This window comes from Rissa tridactyla, chromosome 21 (genome assembly GCF_028500815.1).
Source record: "Rissa tridactyla isolate bRisTri1 chromosome 21, bRisTri1.patW.cur.20221130, whole genome shotgun sequence".
NCBI classification, from domain to species: Eukaryota; Metazoa; Chordata; class Aves; order Charadriiformes; family Laridae; genus Rissa; species Rissa tridactyla.
Window position 1 is genome coordinate 4,597,391 of NC_071486.1, and position 27,839 is coordinate 4,625,229.

The 27,839-nt window shown below is 44.4% G+C and overlaps 1 protein-coding gene across 4 annotated transcripts; it reads right to left on the bottom strand.

Annotated features, from left to right (window-relative positions):
* Positions 1–569: 569 nt before the first annotated feature.
* Positions 570–27,208, bottom strand: DSTYK (dual serine/threonine and tyrosine protein kinase). 4 transcript variants are annotated; one of them, XM_054181292.1, is made up of 14 exons: positions 26,843–27,208; positions 19,377–19,762; positions 15,828–15,875; positions 12,738–13,401; positions 9,995–10,269; positions 9,525–9,608; positions 8,049–8,225; positions 7,633–7,762; positions 7,221–7,377; positions 6,351–6,483; positions 6,045–6,158; positions 5,448–5,562; positions 4,189–4,323; positions 570–3,041 (listed from the first exon to the last, which is right to left on the bottom strand). In XM_054181292.1, exons 1-14 carry the CDS (start codon positions 27,075–27,077, stop codon positions 2,854–2,856), a joined length of 2,841 nt encoding a protein of 946 aa, XP_054037267.1. In that variant the 5' UTR covers positions 27,078–27,208; the 3' UTR covers positions 570–2,853. The 4 variants fall into 4 exon arrangements, with proteins under 4 accessions (XP_054037267.1, XP_054037268.1, XP_054037269.1 ...); XM_054181293.1 differs by lacking the exon at positions 15,828–15,875; XM_054181294.1 differs by lacking the exon at positions 4,189–4,323.
* Positions 27,209–27,839: the final 631 nt, after the last annotated feature.

Here is a 27,839-nt window from a genome sequence, read left to right on the forward strand (position 1 = left end):
CCCCCAGCCCATTCTTCTGCCCCTGCAATATTTTCTCTGGGTGCAGGGTGAAGGAAGAGCTGAACATGGGGCTGGGCAGCCTGAAAGGCAGAGCAGGGTCCAAGCAACTCTTGGGCTGTACTTGAACCTTGCAATGACCAGCAACTCGTGTAGCAGAGCCACCTTGGTCACAGCAGCATGTAAACCTTGCGCCTTCGTACATGAAGTACAAATCCCACAATCACTGTAGGATGGGAGAGGGGAGGTTTATTCCTCACTGTTCACAGAAGCCAGCCTCCGCCTCTGGGATTTACCTTGTTTTAAGTGGCAGTGATCACGCTACTGGAACAGCACACACTGATTTGTGTCCACATATAACAGATGCCAGTCCAGTGCCTGGTTACAGGTGGTGCATTGTACAATGCACAAGTTACAAGTACCCTTTTATAACACAAAAGACTGTAACAAACATCTTCAGTAGACAGAGGCAATAAAGGTAGCCTTATCTGGGAGCAGACTCAAGGGGTTTGAGTTCGGTACCACTTTCAGTTCACAGTCTGTAGAATCTTTAAATAAAGTAATTATTCACCTTGTTTTCCTTGTTTTAATGGGGGCAGGGGGAGAACACTAGTTTTAAGGATAAACAGGGTGTGTGAAATCTCTCAGAACAAGTTCAGTGAGGCAGACTTTATACCCAACAGAAACAAAAAATAACGCAGAGATGCAGCTGTACTGAGTTTGGGAAAACCTGCAGATCTACAATGCCGCACATGCAAAAAGACAAACCAAATGGAAACAAGACATCAAGGTTGCTACAAACAACAATAAAAAGGCATCAAATAAGTGTCCGGAGATGGCTACAGAGGAAGAGCTATACAAGACATTTCTGGAATTGCATATACAGAGATTTAAATTTTATTCATTTATTATTTACACAAGCTACCTCTATTAATTGCAAGAGACTGACCTTGACTCTCCTAGTTTTAAATAAGGTTACTAACCACCACGCACAGTCGAACAGAGTTAATACTGTTAGTGTCATAGGTGGCGTGAGTGTGCACCGAGGCAGTGAAACGCCTAACAATTCTACTTCGGAAAAGTATTCGTTCTTCTGCGCATGTGGTTCTCAGTTGCTGCACTTTCAGCTGGCGAGGCTGTGTCTTATAGAACCAGACTGGTAATGCCGTCACAGACCAGAAAAATGCCCACACGTGCAGGTAAATAAAAGAAGTCTTTTTATATATATATATAAAAAAAAAGCATTAATTCAGTTTATTGCACAAAGAAAGGAGGATTTTAACTAAACTAACACTGCAGGGTTATGTATCCCTTTCCGTTGTTCAAGCTGTTTAACAGGCAGACTACCGGTTGTAATTTTGCTGTCTACTAGCCAATAAATTCCAGCTACAAGGTGCAGTAATTCCACATGCCTATGCTACTTTGGATGCAGCATGCTAGCTTTCCTGGGAAACAAAGCCATTGCGTGCCCATCCCCTGCAGCCGGGAGGAACAGCAAACCCAGGGAGAACTTGCCAACTCAGTATTTCCTCATGTAGTAAACAACGTGCATTTTCTATTTCGGCCTCCACCCCACAGGTATCTTACATTAAGATCAACCGACCTTGCCCCTGAAATGCAGAAGAGGGGCAAGGATATTCTTTTCGGAAGCAGCCCTCTCGGGAAGGGCAGCGGGACCACCCCAGCCCACACCTTCCTTGCGAAGGACTCCCCTCCCCTCCCGTTTTTTATTCTTTTCAATACAGCCAAATTAGAGATCCCAGAGTGAAACGATCAGATGAACGGACAGAGCCACGACACACAGCCACTGAAGAAGAATGAATGACCTGTTTTCCCTTGAGTATGCTCTCACCAAGCATGTGACTTTAAAAAAAAGCTGAAGAAACCTTATTTTTTTAAAAATACGTCTGTCCTAGTTAGCACAATTTAAAACTGTCATTGCCTTTACAACTAATTCAAAAACCAAATTTAATTAAAATGAATTGGCATTTTCCCCATGGACAGTCATTAGTTGTAATGACTTTGTTTCGGTATTACAATATGTAATCTCTGAGCAGTCTTCCATTTTACCAGAAGACTGTTAAAGAAAGGTCGGGTTTCTTCAGACGTTCAAATAACTATTATGAAGCAAAATTACCAGAAAAGAGCTTGTTTACGTAAGTAAGAGGTGAAGGGTACATAAGAGATAAATAGCTTATAACCTGGGGTATTTGCACTGCAGTGGAACAGTAGATAAACCCCCTTAGGTAAAACATGGAAGCTTTGCTCCTGTCAATGTAAACATTTGGAGTGTTGCAAGAAGCTAATACAGATAGATGCTCTTAGCTTCTAAACACTTTCTAGCCTTAGAGCCTCTGTTTCTCTTTCCTCTCCGACCGCACTGTAATTGGTGCCAATCGATAAGTGATTGGGATAGTTGTGTGTGGACCAAAGGCCACCGAGGGCCATCAGTTAACGGGAAGAGTTTTTACTTTACCAAATAAAGACTGTCGTGATTAACTCCTAGCAACGCAGACGCTACCTAGAACACACAAGATGCTTTTCTTTGATACGTATTTGTGTGGGATTGGCAAAAATCCCTTTCAGTTCAAGGGCGTAGATTTTCTATCTTATTTGCACAACTCCATAATAAAAGCTGCAGCGGGGTAACTAGCATCAATGGGGTGTACCGGGGAGATTTCTCTGGCCGCTATTCAAGATGGAACATCCCCGAGGTCTCACCTCTATGAACAATCTTCTGGTTGCTATTACCTGTCCCACTCATGTTAGCCACAAAGAGCTACATCTGAAGAAGCCATCTGCAGAGTTAGGGGTTCAGAATTCTCCCACAATTAAAAATTCTTCTGTGCTTCCTTTTCAAGTAGAGTCATCCAACCCTTTATTTGGGTGCTCAGAGCTTGATTTGCAGAGCCTGTCCATGATCCCCTGCAGCATAGGTTGAACAATCCCCAGGAGAGGGCGCTGGGAAGAGTCTCCATCCCAGCAGGCTTCCATCAGCTGCCAGCATTCCTCATCGAACACGGGGAGACGCTCCGGGCGAACTCCTGGAAAATGGAGAGGGACTTGGTTACCATCAGCACACCTCAAATTGGAGAGAAACTCCACGGGATTCTCGTTGCTTTGGTGCAGGTTGAAGCGACCAAAGTGAACTGCCTGGGGTCTATCGCTCTTGATAACAGCTTACATTTCAGCAATGCTGCCAAGACATCACTGGGAGCAGTGCTGAAGTCACTCAGGAGATCATGCACACTCCCAGACGATGGCCAACACATTTACTTTCACTGGAGCCCCCTCTCTGCAACTATTTGGGAGCAAAATGAGTACCCTCCCCTACCAGAAAACAAGTCCCCCCCACATCCACTCATGCCTTTGGGAGCAAGTTCAACACGAGAACGAGCAGTGAGTGCAGCCTTCTGACCAAATACAAGACTCACTCATCTGAGTTAATCTTTTTCACATGAGAAGGGGAGAGATTATATGGACAGGACCTAAGGCCACAAAGCAGTAAAGCATTCTGATACCATGACGCAGCATGAAGGATTAAGCTACTGCTAAATACAATACTACACTAAACCTACACAGGCATATGAATAAGTTTGCATTTTGGGGATAAACTATCAGCGTGTTTTATTCAACATCCAGCCCATAAACTGACAGCTTGAACGTACAGATCTCCACTGCCTCCAGAAATTGCAAGGGATTAAACATTCTTCAGGGGATCACGCCTGGCTGCTTCTGGGATCTGGTTTACATCATAAACCGTTCAAGGCCAGGTTGGATGGGGCTTTGAGCAGCCTGGTCTAGTGGGAGGTGTCCCTGCCCACTGCAGGGGGGTTGGGACTAGATGATCTTTAAGGTCCTTTCCAACCCAAACCATTCTGTGATTCTGTGATAAGCACTGTACTCTTTGCACGGTTCAAACAGTGTGCTAGCACAGCTCCCATGACACTATGGCAAGGAGATGGTGAACTGTAAACCTGTTTCTATCCCTGTTAATTTTAGTTGGATTTTCAGTAGAACGTGTCCAAGTTTAGCTAGATAAATGCTATTCTTTAGACTGTCAATGAAGCAATACAACTTGTATTTTTGCCTTTCAGTTACAAGAGGGTTAAAACGCATTTTCTCATCTCCTCTCAATTTTCACTCAAGCATAAAGTATCTACAAATAAGGTTCAAAATAGCCATTTATACCTCTTCTCACATTGTTCCAAAGGTGATCTTTGCTTGCACATCTCTCAAAAGCCTCTGGTAACTTCACATGTCCCGAACAAATGTACCAAAACAGAATGCCAAATGCATAAACATCCACTGAGTTATCGTACTTTCCTGTGACAAAAATACATTTGATCAGCAGGGCAAACGACAGCTTCATCACTGGAAACCCAGCAGTCTGAGAACCAATTTCAGTGTTCCACTTCCTCAAATTAAAACCACAACTTGTCTGCCAGAAGGCAACACTTGTACGAAGCCTGGTAACATATCAGGAGTCATTGCCAAAGGCGGAGGGAATAAAAGTTAAGACCTTTCAGTTCTCAGAGGACTGATACACTTCACCTCTACCAGCAGCCCCCAAGCTGAGGTTCATGGACCACTGCAGGTACTCAGGTGTCTTTCAGAGACCTAAATACCAACATTTGTAAGATTATCAGTTGAGTCTGGCTCTGCTGCTAGCCCAGGAGCCTGACAGAGCCTCTCAACCCAGAGTTTGGCAATTACTCATTTATAACAAGCTCACCAACTGAGTAAGAAAAGATTGAGCACAGTGAGTGCTCAAGTAAGGAAGGCTAAACCAATGCTCACCTCTACAACCAAGGTCTAGCCTGCTATTCATGAGTATTTCACTGTTAGTACTGAGAACCACCTGAATAATATTTTCTAGATTAAACACCAATAGGGTTGCTTCAATTTGATTGCAATCTTGTCAAAGCAGGGACAGCATCTCAGATTGACCAAAAGGATTCTGTAGGTGTGGTATGGACCTCCAAGTGCTACTGTAAGATGTTTGCTCAGGAGAAAAGCTTGGAGAGGTGCATCTGCCAGAAGCACAACACATAGTGAATTTGAACACACTCCACAGGTTAGTAACAGCTCAAGAATTCCTCGCTTGGCATCTATACAAAAAAACAGGGGATCCTTTCTGAAGTATTTGCCTATGAAAGCCAAATATTTCCAGCTTCCTACTAACAAATAATTTAACTTTCCAATCGCAAGAGTATTAATCACTTCAAGCAAAGCTTATGAATCCCACAGGTCTCTTTCAAGTAAACAAAGATTTAAGACTGAGATTTAAAAAACAGGAAAAAAATACATACTATACACTGTAAGTAGGTAGCCTTCTGTTTACCTTAATTATTTTTCCCTCCTAAGGAAGTTGAGATATTAATTCAAAGTAATGGCCTTCAAAATTCAAGCCAGAGTGAGACAGTAGTGGATTCAATCAACAAGCATACCTGTAAAGAGCTCAGGAGCCATATGAATGGGTGTGCCTACAATACTGCCAGACATCATGGCTTCTGGTTTGCAGAACCCCAAATCAGTGATTTTGGCTCGATTCTTTTTGTCAAGCTGTAGAAGAATTCATACACAGGCAGCTGATAACCATACTTCTCAGTTTCAGTATTGCATTTTAATAGTAAGGTTTTAAACTCTTTATGCTTCAAGGGTTGGGCATTTGTTCTTAAGTAAGCTTCTCCGATTACTTGGCTGCTCTTGGACCTAGTTAAGCTCAGTAACAAAGCATGCCTTCACTTGTCTTCCACACAGAGGGTGTGGTTTGGCTTTAATAGAACCAGGAACTGGAAGTCCTACTTGTAGCTCAAGCTCTTCACCTTCAAGAGAAGTCACTCTACTGCTCGCTTTTCCCTAGGGCTTTCTGCCTGAAAACGAGGTAGAGAAACCTCACTGCAAGGCTGGTTGTGGTTAACAATACCACAAGTTAAAATATCCTGTATGAGGAAAGCTATTACTTCACTTATAGCATACTTCTCCCTCACACTAAAGGGCCTCATAAAACTTCAGGATTAGCCAGATACACAAGTTTTCCTTACCAAGACATTTTTAAGTTTGATATCCCGGTGCACGAGTCCCTGACTGTGAAGGTAACGGATTCCTTCAACTACATCCAAGGCAATCTGTAATCGTGTTTCTAATTCTAGCCCAGCCTGAAGAATAAACAAACACAGATTTAATTCTTACAAGTGGAAGTTACTTTCGCTTACTTTTATTTGCCAAAACCCCTGAAAACTAAGCAATTATAGCTTTGTTTTACAGATTAGTAGGTATTTAGATGTGAATTTTTTTAATGTATATACAAAAAATATGTATATACACATACACGCACAGATTGTTCTTACCTTTAGTCCTGTATAGAGGTCTCTGTGTAACCGTTCCATTATCAGTAAGACAGCGATGCTGGAGCCTCCTCCATAGCCATAATCTATCACAGAACCATGGAGGTGTACGAGCCGCTCATGTGTCTGCAGAGACCTAGAGAAAGTTCAGCACAAAAAGCAGGTCATTTTTGTATGTTCCTCCCCTCCACCCCAGGCCAAGCCTCACCTTGTAAAGGAAAAATGCCCAATAGCTGCAGCTTTAGCACAACAGCAAGATAAACCTATATACCATGTGCAGTAAAAATTCACAGCACCCCACAGTTCTGAGGACCGTAACAAAATACAGCTGTGTCTGATCCAATTAAACTCAGGAGGGCCTATTAAAGGTTATAGTACCAAAGAAATGCTGTATTATTTCAGCTGTCTGTACTGCAGCACCTGCCTGTGGCTGTTTACTAAAAACGAGCTGTTTTCTGCAGTGCAGACCCATTGTTTTTTTGTGAATTCAGACAGGACAAGAACAGATTGGGAAAGGAGGGATGATTCAACACCAAAAATCAGGGGAGAAGAACTGTTTGCTATCATACTCTATTAATTCTAATTTACTCTGCAAAATAGCAAGCATTTGAACAGCATAGAGACTGCAGAATCAGATTAAGATAGGAAGGAGCATGTCTGCCTACCAGTCTATGCCTGTTACATTTTTGCAGTGGCACTGGAAAGCTGTCTTGCCTTCCCTGGAAATGGCAGGTTAGATTTCATTAGGTCAAGTCACTGCAGAGTAGAACTATAGCAAGCAAGGTTCTGCCTACGCAAATGTAAAGCATATTTGTTTGCAGCAGTGAAGTTAAGGAGATCCACGTGGAATGAGACAGCGCTTACGATACGTACCTCATATAGTGAAACTCAAGTGCAAGATCATTCCAGTGCTTCTCATCAGGAGGAACAACAGATTTCAGTGCACATGGGAAATGCCCTCCCCAGCTGTCACACAGATAGACCACACCATACTGTCCTCGGCCCAGCTCGCGGCCCAACTTTGGTTTGCCTGTAAGGCACAACATCCACTTAGTCAGACGTTAAAACATGTTTATTTCTTCCCATACACTGTCAGGTTGGCAGCCCAGAGCTTTTCATGGGCCAGCAGCTGCACAATTCAAGGTACTTGCGATGTGTCAGATGTAGGCTCACTGAAGTAGTTGAGCGAAAAGCAAAAACACCCCTCCTACTCCTTTACACCCACTGGCTGCTTCAGAAGGAGGGAGCAGAAGATAATACAGAGAACATCAAGCACAAAGCTCACCATGTAACAGCACGTCCTGGAGGGACCTGCTCTCCAGCGAGAGTCGTGCAAGCCGAGGAGCATGATCCTTCCGCACCTTCAGCCACAGGTCTTCTGTTTTCTCCAGCCTGCCAGAATGGCCATCTTCTAACTACAAGAGATATCACATACACACTGTAATCCTGCCTGGTTTGAAGCCCTAGTCTAACGAAGTTGAGGGTCCTTGCACAACTGAGTAGAGAACCTACTTCAAGCATACCTAGTTTAAAAATGGGACCTTGTACTAGGGCGCTCGCATCAGCTCTGCCACCTCTACCTGCAGAACGGCAGCACTAACTGCACAAGCTGCTCTTTTAGCTACCTCTGCAATCAAAAATCCTCTTGCCACAAGTGGCGGTGTACAAACCAAGACCTTCTTCACAGCTCCACACACTCACCTGTCGCAGAGAAGCTGCAAAAGCCTCATGAGAACTGTTTAGCCTGGTCCGGAACTGGCTGCAAATGCTCTTGGCTAACTTGGACGCACTGAGGCTCTCGATAGCGTCCTGAGCAACTTTCCTCTTCCAGTCACTGGTGATGGCAGGTGGGCTGACCCATGTAATCCGCTGGATTATCTAGTAAAACAGGAAACAGAATTAAGGCCGTCGCACAAGAAAAAAGCAAAGGGTCAGTCATTTTACTGGGACTGCTTAGATACCTTGTTATAATAATGCAGTGTCATCTTAGATACCTTGTTATAATAATGCAGTGTCATCTTAGATACCTTGTTATAATAATGCAGTGTCATCTTAGATACCTTGTTATAATAATGCAGTGTCATCTTAGATACCTTGTTATAATAATGCAGTGTCATCTGCACATAGAATTGGGCTAAATAATTACCTTGCAGTAACTACTAACAATTTAGAAGTATTCATCACAATATTGTTATACACACACACACTAAATAAGAGATTTGATTTTTCTGCATATCTGCTCAGTTCACTCCTACAAGCCAGCCACCCTTTCACGTCTGACCAAGACCATTCATAACTAGCCAGCCATCGCACGGCAAACCACACAGTTGTGGTGCGGGTTGTAGGCTGGAAGAACAGGCAGCGTAAGCAGTAACCCAGAGACTCAGGAAGAAAGATGTTTCTAAACTGGTGAAAGCTACAGCGAAGCAGCTTTTTGCTGGATGGACACACTGTCAAGGTGCGGAAGTCCTCGGTGGTGTCGGTATGCACCATTTCCCTTAAATTGCTGGGTGATTAAGATGCCCTGCCCCACCCTTCGTTAGAAGCCACAGAAATCCAGCTGCTGCACACCCAGTCCGGATCCTTCTTCTGGGCAGGAGGCGGCATCTGAAGATTTGGTACCAGTCAGTCTGGACTGCACCTATTTGGGGAAAAACTCGTACTTCTCTCACCCATCTACACTAGGAATCTCAAAAGGGAGAAGGCAGTAAAGGTTATCAACAGCTCAGAGCAGGAACTTCAGAAAGACAAATGCTTTAACAGACAGAAATCTAAAACAAAAGACCTGAGGAAGTCTGGTCTGCTCTGGAGAGAGAGGAGTGAATTGACCTGAATCAAGATACATTGCAAAACAAACAGAAAAAACCACAAGAAACCCCCAAACCCAAACAAACAATCAGTTACTCAAACGACAAGAGTTTCAAAATGCTGATCATCATTCCTTTGCTGTTTCAGAACAGAAAGGAAACACTAAAGGGTATTTCCTTAAAATTAAATATTAGATCCCCAGGAATAAACCAAACATACAGCCTTAGTGCTGAAGCAACAGCTTTCCAATGCATGTGCAAAGAGTCAAAATTGAGAGGGCAGCTGTGAATATTCACATTATTCTTTGCTCCAAAAACATTTCACTATACAGTGACGGGTACTAGAAATAAACGATAAAGATGCCCATACCTGTTTGATCTGTTCCCACAGCATCCTGGTTACTGTTGAGCCAGAGTGGAAAGTGACTTCAACATGATAGGCTGCGTTTAGTATCTGGAATGCAGAGGAAAAGATGAAAGTATGGGAACTTTGCAAGCTATAGTCACCATAAAATTTTCTAGCCCTCTGAAAATGAAAAAATAAAACACTATATGGGATACTCCATTATTCACTTCGTTCAATTTATTTATTGTATTAAGCTCATAGGTGTTTCTAGGCTGTAATTTGATTACTATATGCAGATTTAGGAAAGGTAAGTACTAGGCCTTTAAGTGACTGTTGCCCAGTTTTGGCATCTCCCTTAATGACACCAGACCCACACATACTCCAGGAACTGTTCCACTAACTTCACTGAGCACCTCAGTGTCCTCCCACCCTTGCTGGATCAGGATAAAGACAATTATTAAGAATATTCTAGACAGCCATTTAAGTCACCGTACCTGTTTGAGATAATTGCTTGTGATGTGTACAGAAGCATCCTTTGACTTCTCCAAACTCCTTGCAGGATGTACTGAAACCTCCCAAGACTCCTCCAGGCTCTTCAGACATCTCTCCAGAGTCCCTACAAAGCTCTCTCGCAGATAGTCCACGGAACTAATTAACTTGTTGGCAACCGCTTGGTTTAATCGAGAAATAATCAGTTCCTGAATTTGCTTAATACAACACTTTATGTCCTTGGAACTAACAGGTTCCCCATTCTCAGGAATGATGATATCTGCACAGAAGAAAAGAAAGAAGCATCTTTTGTACTCTACATATCACTGTTGCAACGATGGCTACCGAGAGCTGCTTTGAGTGTTTTGCCAAGGAGGTACAGCACAGCCCCAGCCCAGCCAACTTCTGCTCCAAACACTCTTTCACCATTTTGCTCCTTCAGGGGTTCATTTCTTTAGACCCATCTGATAGAAACACTGCGGCTTCAGTTTATAAGACGTACCAAAAAAACCCCACAACTCATGAGCAACAGAAGAACGCTTATATTGACTATTACAAAGGATTAAATTTTTTACTGGTTCTGCCAGTTTTACATGAGGTTCCAAGCCCAATCCTACAGATCTTGAGTAATTTGGTATTCTGTAATAGAAAGTACTAAAGCATCAGAGTAGCTCCAGGAATGCACACCTTGTTACTCCAGTTTCAGGGAAGCTAAAAATCACGTCTGACCAAGGCAGAAAATATTCTGATGTTTGCTTCCATTCACTGGTGTTCAAATTCACAGGATAGCCAACTCTAACACCTGCTAGCTATAGAATGCTCGTCCAGAGTCTACTACAGGTTTACACCGGTACAGTATCACCCCAGAAGTTAAAGGGCAGAAGCACAAAGCTGTCCTTCCATCTAAAGAAGTACAGCTCAGGAAATTCTTCCAAGCCACAGTGCAATCCCTAAGCACTGCTGGATGTTGAATGTTATGAAGAAAGCGATAAAACAGCCACACTGGTTACACGGAATTTTTTTTCCTGCAACCTTGAAGAGGTTGATTACCACTTGGTATTTTTAAAGAAACACTGAGCAATCACTGCTCATGCACCGTAACTGCTCTGAGCGGTAATACATTACTACCAGGAGCTGAAGACCTTGTCTCTGGATTTTGGCCAACAACAGCCTAGCCTACTTAAAACAAATCCCGGGATCGGCAGATGGCATTAGCTCCTCAAAATAACATCTTCCTCCTTTTAGGGTATTGCTTCACATACTGATAGCCAACAAGATGCTACACTCTAAGTGATATTTGTTGTGCATATAAACATAGACACACATTTACTGCAAGTGTTTTACCTTGTGCTGCCCCTAAACGTACTCCTGCACATACAGGATTCTGAACTCGGGCACTACAGCGCTCCAACTCTGCAAGGAGTGGGACAGAGAGTACAGGAATTACCTGTCCTGATCCTGGAGCAATAGCAGCCCTAAACAGGTAGGATTAACACACTCTCTGTACCCTTAGCGTATGCTAGTTTTTGTGGGGTTTTGCAGCACACAGATAGGTTAATGCTGCAATTAAAACAAGCTCTTTATGAGGACAACGTTTTGCATGGGCACTGCAAAGCAAGCATTTCAAGAGACAGGAAAGATCTTATCCATTTCCCACCTGCAGAAGCTCCCGATCGTAACCTGCAGGATTAAACATAATCCATCATTCCTCCTCTTCGCCCCAGGGGATAACACTCCGATTTGAAATTGGAAGGAAGTCAGTCAAGACAAACAGAATTATCTAGAGTTTTAGCCTCTCTCATGCCTCAGAAGAGCACTCAATTCCCAAAAAATAATTTCTTCTAAACCTATAGCCTAGAGTTATTTCCGATTTTATTTTAAATAGAAAAATCTTTGCCCATCAGCCCAGTGAACTGCATTTCCTTAGAAAATAAATGATTGTTATGGTAAACCTCTGCTTAGCAAGCAGAGGAGAAGAGAGCTGTGGAGCATCAACCTACAAATCTTCACTTTGATGTTTATGACAGACCACGTATTCCCACAGACGGAATTTGGATAGCCTCTCACCCTTCGCAGTTTACACATCATTCTGTATGCTTCCAGCTTGTGTGTTCTGGGAAGTTCTAGGATTAGACGATGTAGTGAAAATTCTCACATTTCCCAAACACACACACTAAATGCCAAGCGTAGGCCTCTGGAGCACAATATGTTGATTTTTTTTTGTGAAAGGAAAACCTTACCTACCCAGCAGAATTTCATTTTAGGAGGTTCTATACTCAAAAGCCTTATGCGAACTTCTCTCAGACAAAGAGGTCAAGCAAAACGTACAAATCAAGCCTTCATCGCTAAAACTCAAACAGCGTTTTTCTTAGGATAGATTTATTCCCAAGTCTCACCATATCCACTGAGGCAAAATTGAGAGTTATTTTCTTCTTCAGCAGAATAGGGAATTTAAGCAGAGAAGTAAAATACCCCAGCCCAAAACTGTGCAGCGAGCTCCGGGGGAAAAAATCCGATTTGCAAGAAACCAAGACTTAATATATTCAGGCCTCTCATTTAAGAACAGTGCTTTTCACCCGGGAGATACCTACGGAAAAATTCTTTGTGTATTAGTTCTGAATTTTCTTGCAAAGTCACTTGTCTAGACTGCCATTCAACCACCCCTTAGCAGATGGTAAATATTACTCTGCCACTCTCCTTTAAAGCCCCTAACTAATTCCTTCCCATTACTCTCCTGCCAGGAGTTACCTTTGAATTCCATATTAGCAGCATCCTCCAAGAGCTCCTCTTTCATATTGCTCAGAGTCTCTATAATCATGTCCTTCATCTCCTCTTGTTTGCGGTTGGCAATGTTCATCAGAGACTCATAGAGCTCATTCTCCTTCTTGCGGGTATACTCCAGCCTCTTGGGGGTGATCTGCAGGTCCCGCTGCATGTCGAAAGCCTGGTTGATGAAGATGTTCAGGCAGCGGCAGTGCACCTCATTTAAACTGGTAGCTGCTTCCACGAGATGCTTCTGAAGCACCTGCCTGGAAAAAGTGCTTAGGAGACGGAGCTTCTCAAACTGCTCCACCAGCATGCTCTGGGCATCGGCATCAGGACCGGGTGCCCCGCAGCTGCAGTGGTTGGTACTCAGGTACTCCAAGTCCATCAGCTGGCAGTAAAGGGAGGACTTTTCATTACCAGTTTTTTTGGGAGAGATCAGGTCAGCCCCCGACTCTGGCACTTTGAAGAAGAAAATGGGCAAAGAGAATTTCTCTTTGATTTCACGCAGTTCATTCTCATCTGACGAAGAAAGTTCAGCCTCGCTGATGGCGAAGATGACAACAGGCAAGACTTGGTTCACGTACTCTCCCAAGGTGGCTTCAGCAGACTGGAATCCACGACATGGTGCTACCACAACGTCCACTTCCTAGCAAGTGAGAAAGTAAAAGAAATAGGTTTGTACAGATCCTTTCAAAATCTGATACATGCAAAAAAGCACTGTAATTCATTCACAAAGTGCAAAACCAGAAACATTCAAACCCTTCAGAACAGCTGTGAGTCTCACCTACAGTATCACGCCTTAGTATGTACCCAACTTGCAAGGCTGCTGACAGCCCTCTGGCAGGGATGCAGCCAGACAAGGATCAGTGCCCACTGACTCCAAAACTCTTATTTTGTATCAAGTACCACCTTTGAGTTTTAGTCTAGTTCAGAACAAAACTTAGAAGAAATTTCCCAGGTAAGCGCTATCGCAGAACAGCTGTTATTCTTTAGCTTACAGCTGCCCCATTTTGCAACAACCTCTCCCATCAATGTTTACCAGATCTGCAGCTCTTTGAGGAGACAGTCATGCTGTCGGTTTTCAGGGTAGCTTCCAACGGTAGAAAGTACGACACTAGCCACTGCTGCCAAAACAAAGGCAGCACAATAACCGATTCCAAAGAGTTCACATTCAAAGGACAGATGAGGAGGAACAGATGGCTGTGACAAGCTTAGTTATGACTTTTTTCAAATCCAACCAAAAGCTAAGGGATGTATTTTATTTACTTATTTTCTTACTATGTAGAGTTTCACTGCTTTGGTCATATGCTCCTGCCGACATCACTTCTTACAAACCCTACTGAAGAGAGCCAGTTCTGCAACCGGCTTCCTTCCCATCCACGGAAGGAGACGAGATTCATCTTTGGATATGCAGGAACAGTGTTACAATTGCATAAATCACTCTACTAAAATAAGGAAAGAAAATGTCAAAGGCTTTAAACCAAAGACAGAATTTAAGTGCCATCTTCCTGACTCATAACAGGGGGCTATAACTAAGAGTTCTTCAATCATTTTTCTCCCCCAGAAAAAGGAAAGACGTGACCAGGTCTCCTGACTGCTCTCAGAGCTGACAGCGAGTGCTGCCACGGGACTCCCAGGCGCTGAACTCAAACCTGTCTGATGCAGAGGAGGATGAGCAGGATGGGATGTGCAGTGCTGCAATATTCACCAGGACGGATGACTCACGCCAGCGACTGTAAACAAAGGAGGAAGCCAGTGCTGTCTCTAGGAGACAGGGAGAAAACCAACACAGACAACCCAATACAGCGTGAGCAACTGGTCCTTCTGTTTCCGTAGAGGCCTCTCAGGCTTTTCCAAAGAGCATTAGCAACATTTCTTGCCTTTTTTCCCCCCCGCCTCATGTCCTACAGAAGTCTGAACACTGTCTATGCAGCTTCATACTATTAGGGATCAAGTCTTCCTATATGGGGAATACCTATGACTCACACTGGATTCCTGAAATTTTTAAGCTGGTTCTCACAAGGTCACACCGCTATAAACACACTGGAACACTTGTGACAGAGCTGTAAGCATGAAATGGCTGTCAAGTAACTTCATTCATAGCTTCCTTAACTAAAAGGCCCTTTTTAAAATATCAAAGCCTCCCACTTAGCAATCTGAACATCAGGTACGCCAATATCAGAGTTACAGCTCCTCCACTTAAATCTGACGCAGAGATGCTGTCAACAGCCATGCAAAAAAGACAGTTTAAAGAGTATACCGTGCAGGGACACTATGTACTCATCTAGGGATTCAGACTTACAATGCCAGGATGACCACTGCATCCCAGACCCCAGAATAAAAATTAAAATCAAGGATCAAGTAAGTTTTGACCTACAGTAAGACAAGTGGAGTCTCACTAATTCCATTCAGGGACCACCAAAGTGTCTCATTTTACTAAATCAATAGATAATTCCTCATTTCCAAATGAGTTAAAAAGAACTTATTTGCTACATCCCAAGAGGACCTTGTCCTATTTTGCTAGGCTTTGGGCAGTTTAATCACTGTTTGCTTAGTTAACTGAGGTGCTAAGAAGCTAACCCAATTTAGCCAGATTTTTACCCAGACTCCTACCAAGCAGATTATGACTGAGAGCCCAGCTCAGTCTTTTTCTAAGCCAATTTGAATATTCTGCCTTCCAAGAAAAGTCTGGCAATTACTGCATTTATTACATGTGATTTAATTTCATCACCTCCCTATTAACTTGAATTACATATATACCCCTAGATTCTACTTAGATTTATTATTTTTTTTAAAAAAAAACACACACCCCACCCCAATTTTTCTGAAATCTTGCCAGTTTATTCTATTTCCATGGAGTTCCGAGTCAGAAGCTCAGTTAACTCCAATCTAGAGAAAATCCCAGGTAAGAAGACTGAACTACACACCTCTGGTCTCCAGGATTCATTGCTGTCCTTCACAGAATGTGCTTTGATTTTGTGCAATGACCCTGAACTCCACTGGATCAGGGAATTTGTTTTACCTTTGCTGGAAGGGCCAGGCCAAGAAAGCCTGTGAGGTGCACACACTCACCAAACAGTCTGAGAAGCAATGCTCTTTTTCTGACCATGAACTCTTCCCCTGTAAAAGATATATCACTAAGCCAGCAAAACTAGGAACAGAGAACAGATTTCATACAGATGGAAGAATAATTTCACAGTGCTGGCATTTTCCCTATCTTCTCCACTCAGTTACGCCAGCGTAAAGGGACGGAGGAACACGACTTCAGGTATTTGATGCTGGTACATAGCAGGAGCATCTCAGCATACCCCAAAGTTGACCAATGCTATGAGGAAGGAAGAGTGTCACAACCAACACAAAAGCTACTCAGTTTTCTGTATTAACGCCACAACCAAACACATTAAAAATACCCTCACGAAGGAGATCAGGGCACGTTCTTCCAAGTTTTAAGCAGGATGTACATTAAAATAACCACCCAATAGGTACTTAACCACATTCCTCACTACTTGTAACAACTACTAATTCATATGACCTGAATCACTGCTATAGCACCTGAAGAAATGCAACAACAAAACCAAACTCGTTCGATTCTTCTGTTGGAGCTCATAGAACCACTTTGTATTTCTTCATTCATTTTCCAGCTTCGTCAGAGCAGCTGAAAATTTTGTCTTTCCCTACAAGCCCTGGCTAAAACTTTTCAGTCCAAGACTCAAAGTCGCATGAAGCACAAAGCAAGACAAAGGCATGAAAAAGGAAGCTTTCAGCCCTGTTACCCTCCTCCCATTCAGCCGTACCATCCAGACGAAAACCAATACTTCAGAGAAGTCTGTTTCCACTTCCAGGCACAACTGATAAGATTTAGGGAAAGAGCCAACTGTTTACTCCCACTATAAATCTAATAATCTGTCTGGCTAGATGGATTATTCCCCATGACCTAGATGCATTCCTGTGCACAGTGATCCCCAAGGAATAGAGCGGCTTTGCTGAAGTTTTTCCTTCCCTGATATTTTACGTTTAAAAATAACTAAGTTCACATACCTATTAGCATAAGGTAGTGTTCTCACAGCAGCCGACCCATGCAAATGCAATTTTTGGCTCCCTCCTCCTCACCCCCTTTTCCATAAAACAAGTTTTGATTAAAACATCCTCCAGTAACCCAGAAAAACAAGCACAATCCCATCCTGGATATCAGACTAAAGAAAAAACCTCAGGGTGCTCCACTGGCAGTTCAATACGAAAAAGCAGTATATCCTCCACCTGCGTTGAATTTATCTCCAAGCAAAAAAAGAAGTTTAGTTAATATTTGAATACTGTTAACTTACAAATAATTTAGCCTTTCTTTACTGGAGTAATGGCTAATGAGGTTGGATTTAGCAGACAAGTATCTGCAGCATGAAGCATGATTCAGCATTAAGTGCCCGCACAAAACAGCAGCGTGTAATCTTGGTGCCCCAACCAGCCTCTGCAATTAAGTCTCTTGGTAAGAGATACTTAGGCCTGAAAAGCTGCACAGCATTCCCCAGGTCCTGAAATCACTGAGAGCTCCTCTGATGGCAGCCTTCTGGTAGGTAAGTGCCCTCACTGTGGGAAATGAATGTGACTTCAAACAGAAATCCACACATGAAACTCATCTCCTGTAACTGTTCAAGTCCACAGTAAGGACCCATAAATGTTTCTTCCAACACTAGTAAGGTGTTTCAGTATCTACAATGTAAGGTTTTAATGAAACACAGCACTACTCATAAGCACTCTGCTGTTGGGAGAAAAAACAACAGATAAAAATACAGGGATCCTAGGTAACAGGTGGGGTAACGTTCAGATTGATCTCCCTCCCCCTCTGCCCAAAAGGTGCAAATTATTCGGTTCCTGGGCAAATTTTAATCCTTAAAATCCATACTGAATACCATGCTATTATCAAGCACGCTATTGCTATTAGACTACTAGTTTTGTTTTACAAGCTAAGAAAAAGCAGAAGTTCTTTCAGAGTAGTTCTGCAGACATGCAGTTTTGGATAGCGTCCAAAAAACCTCATCCATTACTGCTCCAGATATATATTCCACTAGTTACAGAAGCAGTGTCCATGACTAGCAGATATTTATTTTAAAAAACTTTGTTGTCTTGGTGTATGCTGAGCAGAGCTGGAGAACGCACACTAGCTAGAAGGGTGGAAAACCCCACAGGTCTCTCAACGGGAGGTCAGACCCCTGTAACTTCACAGGAATTACCTGCTAAAACACATTATGTTCTCCTATCAGCCTTAAAGAAAATTTTGTTCTTCCTTTAGCCCCTTGAATTCATGTAAGGAATCCTTTGACTCAATCTGAAGCTAGCTGTGATTCACCCTCCCTCTCCTTCTACTGGAAGAGCTTTTTATTTCATCAACCCTTTTCAAATTTATCTGAGTAGCTGTTTTCATCTAAGTGTCCTAAATATAACCAAAGCCAGACAGAGAGATCTTTGTCACTCACATGAGAAATCTGAAAGACGGTTGTAAACTGCAGTGTGCCTGAACTGGCCCATGTAAAAATGTAACCAAGTAAAATAAATGTAAAGCTAAATACTCTTTTATGCATAACCAAGGCAGGATTTTACAAGAAGATGCAGAACAGGCATTTACTTCGCAGCACCAGCAGCTGATCTGGTGCTCTTTGGGAAAGCGGTGGATGCCTCACACGCTGTTTATACAAACATGGCACTTCTGTTCTCTTTCAGTGGATACTGGAAGCCACAAATGCACTACAACATAGCATTGACTCTGCTCATCTCATTAGGGTAGCCTTAAATTTAGCTCCAGACGAAAGACATTTTACAAACCCAAACTGATAAAGACAGACTGGGTTCTTCATCTCCTGCCTATTTTCAATCAGGTCTTGATTCATATGTCCAGAAAAAGATCACGTTGCTATTTTATTGTTCAACTATGAAGTTCATACACTTACTCATGTGATAACAGATCAGATTCTTTGCACTTAAGCAATTTATATTTAAGAATTAATTATCTATTCCATATATTCGACTACCAAACACAATGCTCCAGAAGTATTATACTGCAATAACAAACGCTCGACGTAAGACAGGAAACGCGATGAAAGCTTACGGAAGCTATCAAAAGCTACGAAATACAACCCTCACCTTTAAAGATATTTGCTGAACACCAAACTGCAATACTTGCAGGACAGGAACACGTTTTGTGGACAAGTAAAAGGAACACCAAAGCAAGATACTAACAGTGTTAAAAAAAACTGTGGAGAGACTCCCACCTTCTTGTTCTTAACACCTTCAATTTCAGGTCATTTTATCAGATGATGGATTTAAGAAGCTCTGAATAACCTTGAAACTAGAGTACAATTTTAGAAGACACTTGGAGTTACATCAGAGTCAGCTTGGCTTTGGAGATGGATGGAAACCTCACAGAAGAATGATAATGCTAAGAGTCAACACTGAAACAATAGCACACGAGCATAGACAGTGATGTCCAATTAAAATCCTAACACCAGACTTCCAGCTTCTCTTTCATTAAAAAGATTCCTATGTTTGAGAGTTTACACCATTAGCTTTATTAGGATTATAAATGTTGCATCTTAAGTTCACTGCAACGATGGTACATGGACACCTGGTTACCTTTAGTAGTGAGTACGGCAGCATGACCTCCAGCTCCGCTATCCGGTGAGCAGGGTCTTCGCTGTCGCCATGAATTTCTAAGTCCTCCTCTGGTATCGTGTCCCAGTGCCCTCGGTGGGCTGCCATCATGTGAACCAGTTCATACTGCTCAGGCAGCGCTAGACTAATCCGTGTTTGTGTCCCATGCGTGAAACGGATCCGTCGCCTCTTACAATTCTCCTCATTGCTGATTTTGGTGGTAGGGAGCAGCTTTTCACCCAGCAGTATGTTCAGTAACTGGCATTTGGCATTACAGTTCTGGCCAAGAATCAGAAGGCAGGGGTGCCAGCTCACAGTCCGCTGGAGATGCTCTTCCTCATGGCGAGGGAAGGAAATGAAATTCTGTCCTAAAATTGAGGACAGACTGCATTAGAACAGGTTGGCTGAACAACAAGTCTCATATCTCTAAGTTTTGTCTGAACGCAACAGTTCAGACACTGCTGCCCCACAGCCCACCAAGAAACCCACACAGCACCAAGAATTTGCTTATGTATCCTGAAACTAGTGTCAGCAATTCAGCATTTCTACTGCACCAACAGAGGTCCACAGTAGGTTGATTCTCAAAGCCATTAAGACAATCTGTTACTGTTCTCCCCACCTATCTCACTGGAAAGTGTTCACACAGAGCTTTCTTCAGCAGGCTAGTAGCAGACTAATGGTAGGCCCTAAAAGTCAAGAGGAAACAGTTGTCAAGGTTGAAACAACCAGAGGGCTAGTTTTGCCTTAGGCTGGAACTGCATTTTGCCTTGCTCTAGAGTTCAAGGAGGCGCAATGGGTCACTAAGGCTAACTCTTCACAAGTTTTGATGGCTTGGCTGCACAGAACGTTCCTGTCACTTACCAGAAATAAATTCAATCAACTATGAATCAGTGACAGTTCCACCCACGCACTTAAAAATGTAAAATACTTTGCATCTACCAAATTCCAAGAGTATTACTGCACAAGGTTGTTGACCAAAGTCTAGGATCGTTGACATTAAAACAGTAAAACCACCTTTTAGCCTCAAGGAAAGGCATTCTTGCAAATGCCTTCTCTACATGAAGCAGATGACAAGATGAAGTTTGCCAAGACGTGGTACCAGAACTAATGGCCTCTGCCAGCAATTCCCTATGACAGAAAGACAATCACAGCAGCTAAAGAAATTGTCACGCTTTCACCAGCCTGTGTAGAGATGAGCCCAAGGGAAGACACTCTTTGCTAGCAGCCAGAAGGTTCCTAGTGCAGTCTAAAACACAGTAAGAAACAGCTTCACTCCTTTGATCACACTAACAGTACGCATCTCTTCTAACCTATACAGTGAAACTAAATAGGCATAGTCTGCCAGGTATTCTTACTAATTTTAAGAACAATATCTGAGCTGCAAAGGGAAATTACTCAACATCTGTATCTTCTTCAGAGTAGCGAGACTCCCTGTAATCACTCTCTTTACCCACCTTCCATCTGAGGTATCAGTTGTACCATCCCACTAACCAGGCCCTTTGAATTCTTAGTCCATGATGCTGCAACTCCTTGCATTTGCCTCACTACATAAATTCAGTCTCAGCACTGAATTTAGCTTCTGTATTCTTTTACAAGTCCTAAATACAGCTTTTCCCATGCTCAGTCATCTAAGCTGAAGTCTAAGGAGCTTTGCGTTACCTTATGCATAGCAACAGTAATTCTGGTAGTACAAAAAAATTGATACAAACGAATTCCCCATCTGCTGCACTTCAGCACAATCCCCGCGAGTACAAAACAGCTCGTGTTCCACCACCGCCAGAGAGCCTGCCCATGCTCCCCGATCTGAAGGCAGATGGCACCCAAGAACGAAATGGCAAGTGGAGACACCAGTCCCCAGAAGCACTGCCAAATCTGAAAGCTATAAACCAGTACGACTGCCCTGATATCAGGCAAACTGACAAGAATGACAGTTTAAAGATAGACTCAAACACAATACAGCAGAAAAACACCAGCAGGGATATTGTAGGGGAAGGTCCTGTTTCACCAGGGCTATTAAAATTCTTTTCATGAGTCATGTTCTGGCATCCAAAATTGTTTCAGCATCTCAAGCCACAAGAAAACAAGATACTCTCATATACCAAGATATTCCTCAATACTACTAACCAAATTAACGATAACACACAACAGCTATTCCAGTCCTCATCCTGATAGCATTCCATCCCTCTATTTTAATTAGCATCATTCAAATTGGGAGCAACACCACACGTAGCTGGTCATGTCTTAGACCCAGTTTAAGGCTTCTTTAATATCTTGCCTAAGATTTACCTTTCCTTCAAATCCGCAGTCTGGGAATAGGACTGCTGGAGGAGTTCTCTGCATCAGAGGGGTCCTTCCATCCCACACAACATTAAGGGGAACCCCTCTCCTGCTCCTCTGCCCCACGCAGCCCCAGACGCTGACCCACATAAACCCAACAGTTTGGAAAAGGTTAAGGGAGAAATCACGTCTTGAAGTGTGACTCTTCATAACTGTTTCTTAAACAAGCCTTTCAAGATACACAACCATAGTAGAGCAGCCACGTCAAGCGACTGAAGGGTAGAATCTGGCTAGCAGCTCACAAAAGACAAAAATCAGCGAAAACCCACAAATAGCACATTTGAGCCTTCATCTACAAGATAAAGAATTTCTTTGATCTGGTTACATCTATTGAAACTTCGACTGGAATTCAGGCTTGCTCTTCAGCTACCAAGCATGAAAAAAGCAATTCAGAAGGCATTGTGCAGGCCGTGCAGCCTTCTCTGCACAAGCTTTTGAAAAGAAAAGAAGAGGCAGATTGCACCCTCTCCTCATTCTGGGCAGCTTCTGTATTTACGGGTCTTAATGCCAGCACAAAATGATTGAAATACAGCAGCTTCGCTGAAATTATTGAAGCACGGAATGGATATATGAATGCTATATCTTTAAAACACCTTTCGTCTTTTCATGCACGCAGCCTCCCTGTGATCAGCATTTATTTTAAAAGTTTACTACAAGCAGTACCAGTGACAAATCCATTACATTTAACATTATGTCCCACTGCGATATTCCAAGTATGTGAAGTACAAACCTGGAACCAGCACCAAAAGCAAGATTCAGGCGTACCACAACTAACCCAGTGCACCATCAAGGCACACAGGCCATGGCAGCAGTTCCAACCCCACGCATATCTGTCAGTGTGTATCTTACAGCGACCTCAAGGTCTCAAAAACCTGACACAAGTTGCAAAGCGACGGAGCCATTGCTCATATTTTGCATTGCAGAAAGTATATTGCTATTTCTGCACATCGGAATAAGACACAGGGTAAAAACACTCATACAGTACTTAATCAGTGATGCCACTAATCTGACCGTGAAGAATTCCAGGTGGGAGGAATATGACCTCCTCTTGTACCTAACAAAAAGCAGATTTAGAACTTGCTTACTGAAGAGATGTGGCGATATTCCCATATCTATGTGAGAAGCTCCTGTCTGCAGTAGGACTTTTGTCAAAGAATTTAGGGGGTGCTACATACTGCATCCATATAGTGTACCGTTTGGAGACATGTGATAAACACTTCAAAAAAAAATGGCTGCAGGGGGAGTCCTTAAGCGCGTGCATCCTATTAAGCTCCTTTTGATGAAAGGAGGCCTGTCCAAGAACAAGGATGTCTCTTAGCAAGACTCATCTCAAAATTCAGTCAAACACTTGGCAGAAGAAACTTAGGTTGAATTTATGGAATCTATAGAAGCCCTAAGCATTGACTCATCCCCTTTTCGAGGAAGGTCAGCTACACTGCTGGTCTGGTCTCTGTTGTCTTTCTATTCCATTTTCAATACTACATGCAGACAACGAAGCTTAAATAAGGCCAGACCCTCACACTTCTTATCGCAAATACCAATACCTTTCATAGAAATCCTTACATTTCTGTGTTGCTGGTGGTGATTTACAGCATGCTTTGACCACAAGACTTACGATTAACACACCCAGTTATAGAAACCAAGTTTTAGTTCCACCCCACCACACATCTATGAGCACAGCGGTGCTAATTCCAGGAGAACACATGCGACTAATCAATACACCAACGTAAGCGGCTCCTACAGGAGCAGCTGTGATAAATTAGCAGCCCCCATGGTCTGCACAACCAAGCTTCATCTTTCTGCTCCAAGCTTGCTTGAAGCTTGTCAGCAAGAGCCTCCTCCCATCTGTTTGAGGGGCTATTTCACAAGTACCCTCCTAAACACCTCTCCGCACATTATCTAGTCTTAAAACCCATTTTCTTCTGTTGACATACCTAACAGCACAATAGGAGTCCTAACCTTCTAAGGATCACAGCAAGACCGGCAGAGCAGTCACATTTTAACCAGGATATATACCCTCGGTCAATAGAACATCAGGATGAAAACTCTTCCAAACCCTCTGGTTAATACATTCACCCCCTATAAAATACATTTACGTATGAGTCATTAGGCTACCAAGCCTAGGGCTTTCCCCCAGCACACACTCATTAAGATAACACCACAGCCACTGACCAAAACTCTGGAGATGCTGTGGATATCTGTACAAGATGAAATCTCACAGAAATTTCCAAATTAAGACAAAAGAAAGATCAAAAAACTTCAGGTTCCTACATCAGAGAGTTCAAATTATTTCAAGCACAGAATGAAGAAGACAACTACAATTAGTAGAAAACAGGGTTTCCAGGTTTTTTCCTGTCTTTACATATTTTAGTAAAGCCTGATACTGACTCCCTAATTAAGATTTTCTTTTTACAGAAAGTCAGTACAAACACATTAGCTAACAGCACCGAGAATAAAAAGCTGTCAGACCTGTACAGGCCAAAGCTACAGGATTGTCATAGTACTTTAACAAATCATTCCTAAAAGCCTATTCATGACAAAGCAGACCCGGAAAACAGACAATATTTTGTCAATTGCTTCAGAAATGCAGACAGTGCAAACAAGACTTTCTCCCTCCCCTCATAAACAGTAGCTGGAAGGCAATTATTTTTTCCCTTGAAATTATTTTACTTCTCTACCTCTGAGGACTCCTGGTACTGAGGCCACAGAGGGAACATTTGGTCAGTGACAATCCTTTAATGACAAACATTGCCTGTCATCCTCCTAAGCAGAGGAGGGTGGGATGTAAAAGCAAGTTTGCATTTGCTCCTTCAAGTACCCAACCCCGACTGACCCCGCTTACCTGAAACCTCAGTGGCTACTACTCAGCCGGGCACATATTTCAAGGTCTGGTTTTGGACAGAATAACCCAGGCTGAGCTTTAGGTTGTTTGAGTCGCGTTGACTCGGAGGGCAGTTACCCTTCTATGTTGTTATACCAGCCTCACGGGTGTCTCAAAAGCAAACCCCTTCACATTTGTTTTGTTTCCAAGACATCTAAATTTACTTTCACAGTTTATTTTTCCACTTCAATTGCCTTCAGTAAGTGTCCTGTCCATTTCACTTCCCAGTTCCTTTGTATGTCACAAAACATTAGCATTCGTGCCTGGACACACTGCAGAGCACTGCAAAATCCACAGAACTGTTCAGTCTAAATCCCTCTCACTTTGACACCACCCACAGGGCAGATTCTAAGAAAAAGTGGCTCCGAAGTCAGCGACAGCTGTGCTCCTGAAACCCTCTGACACTTAAGATAATCTCCCCAGGTTAGACAGCGGTGAAAAAGCTTTATTACCAGCCACTAGACTTCAGAGAGTACTGGAAATGTACAATTCGACTAAAATTTTACAGAAACAGGAAGCTCTGTCCAAATGTGATTATTCAGACAAAGGTAATAAGCAATACCAAGGCTCTCAGGTTTGGGCAAAGTCTTGTGTCTTCTCATACCTTAAAAAACAATAATCATTGGTTCACAGTTATTTTGCAGTTGACTCATTCAAGAAAACTGCCGGCCTCCATTATTTTACCAAGTCCTGCTCTTCATCCTCTCCCTTCCTCTTCCTGCACTCTCCTCAAGACCGCCACCACGACGTCCCACCTTCTAACACAGATCAGATTTATTAACTTGGTTTGCGCCTCACATGGAACACGTCACCACTTCACCAGTTTGCAAACTACTGATTTAAGTTTTATTTTTAAGAACAGTAAATGTTATACAACCTCTGCAGGCCGAGTCTACGCTGTTATTACTGTTTGTGTGAACAAGCTCTAAAGCAGTCAGCCTTTCCTTCAAGCCCTGATACTTCAGGGCCAGTTGGTAACACGTTCAGCAGTGAAGTCAAACTGGGTCCCCATCTACAAAGCGCTATAAGCAGACTTTCACAGATTACTATTTGATTAGCAATTGCTATTTGATTAGCAATGTTTTACAAGAAGTAACCAAACAGAAGAGCAACTCCAGGGGAGCGCTACCATTCAAACAGCGGTGAGACCCACAGAAAACGAGTGAAACCAACTAGTTCCTACTTCTTGGAAGCCACAGAAAGATGTAAACAAACAGAGACGCCACATTTTTAGAAAGCTATTCACTTCTATTCTGACAGTTTACGTGGAACACTGCTTTATTTACAGACTGACAAAAGAGCTCAACAACACTTTAATTTTCAAATCAGGATCGTAAGCATAAGACAAGCATGGACAAGTATCTTGGACAAGTAGCCAAAAAGGATGATTCATAAGCCATTTGGAAATGAATAAAGAAGATCTTTATATATATTTAATGTCACGCTCAACTCTTCTCACAAGACAGTCTTATGGAAAGACGAAGTTCTGCACATGGCTCCCACCAGCAGCAATGTTTGTCAACAAGCGACAGATGAGGAGAAAGCGGATGAAGGAAGCTGGGCACTACTCCCACAGAGCTCCATGAAAAACACACCAACCCCAAAAACCACCCACTCCCACGTGCTGCATTTTCCTAACACCCCCCTGCAGCATCCAGCCCCGCCACGGGGAGGCTGGGAGCCGCAGGGGGGTGTTAGGAAGATGGGGAGAGGGGCCCATCTCCTTGACAACCCCCATCGCCCCCTGGCCTGCTCACTTCGCCCCACATAGCCTCTCACACCCTCAAGACACCTTAAGGCAGGGGCTGGAAGCTGCAGGATGGGGGCTAGGGAGATGGGAAGAGAGGAAGGGGACTAGGTGGGGGTTAGGAAGATGGGGAGAGGAGAAAGGGGTCACTAAGATGGGGAGAAGGGCCCATCTCTCCAACAGACCCCCTCACCCCCTGGCCTGCTCACTTCGCCCCACAAAGCCTCTCACACCCCCAGTTCTCCATATGGACCCACAGCCCAGCTACCCGCCCCCCCATTACAGACCCCACATCCCCCCCCAGCAGCACCCTTTCCTCCCCACAGCCCACCCACCGCCTCGCACCTGTGCCCCAACCCTCACAACACACACACCCCCCCCAGTTACCCCCACAGCCCGCCTCCATTCCCACACACACCCCCCCAAACACAGGCCTCCCCGCCCGCCGCAGGCCCTGCACGACTTCCCCCGTCCCTCTCTCACCGGGGCCGTCCCGGGGGGCCCCGTCGCCAGCCCCGGCGGGGGTGCCCTCGCCGGTGGCCGCCGCCGCGGTGAAGGGGTGGCCCTGGGAGTACTTGACGTCGCGGAAGAACTTCTTGGTCTCGCGCAGGTTCTGCTGCAGCCGCGCCAGGTGCCGGTTGTAGTGGCCGAAGGAGCGGCAGAGCTCCCGGATCACCCCGCCGGGACCCCGCCACGAAGGGGCCCCTTCGCCCTCCATGTCCTCCGGGTCCGTTCCGCTATCCCCTCCCCACCCCGGGGCACCCTCGGCCCCTGCCAGGCTTCACCGCTCCCGGGCCTCTCCGCCCTCCCGGAGAGAAACGGGGCGCGCCCCCGGCGGCCGGGTTTTCGTCGTTTCTCTTCCCCCACCCCCCCACCCCTCCCGCCTCCCCTACCCCCGCCTTCCTCCCGAGGGGCAGTGCCTCAGCGAGCCGCGCTGCGTGCGGCGCGGAACCTTTATCGGGGCGCCGCGGGGCAAAGGGGGAGGAGGCCGGAGGACCCCGGGAGCGTGGCGTGCCGGGAGTTGTAGTTCCCCCGGCGCAAAGGCGGCTGCGCGCCGCGCGGGGCACTCCGGGAGTCGTAGTCCCGTCAAAGCTCCCCCGGCGACACGCCCGCCACCAGGACGGCCCCGCTGCACGGTCCGCGCACTGCGGAGCTGCGGCGGGGTCCAGCGCGGGGAAAGTAAGATAAAAAAAAAAGAAAAGAATTTTAAAAAATTATATTTAAAAAGGGAAACGCGAAGGCAGGGGGGCGGCGCGGTGTCGCTCCGTCTCCGCGCTGCGCGGAGCGGCGCGGCCGGGGGCGGTGGGCCCGGCCGCACCGCACGCCGCGACAGCTCCGCCAATCGCCGCCGCCCGCCCCGCCCACCGCCCGTCGCCATTGGTCAGCGCGGCCGCCACTCAGGCCCCGGCGGCGGCGGCGGCGGCGGGGATGCCGGTGCCGATGCCGGCGGGCGCGGAGCCGCCGCCGCGGCGCGGAGCCG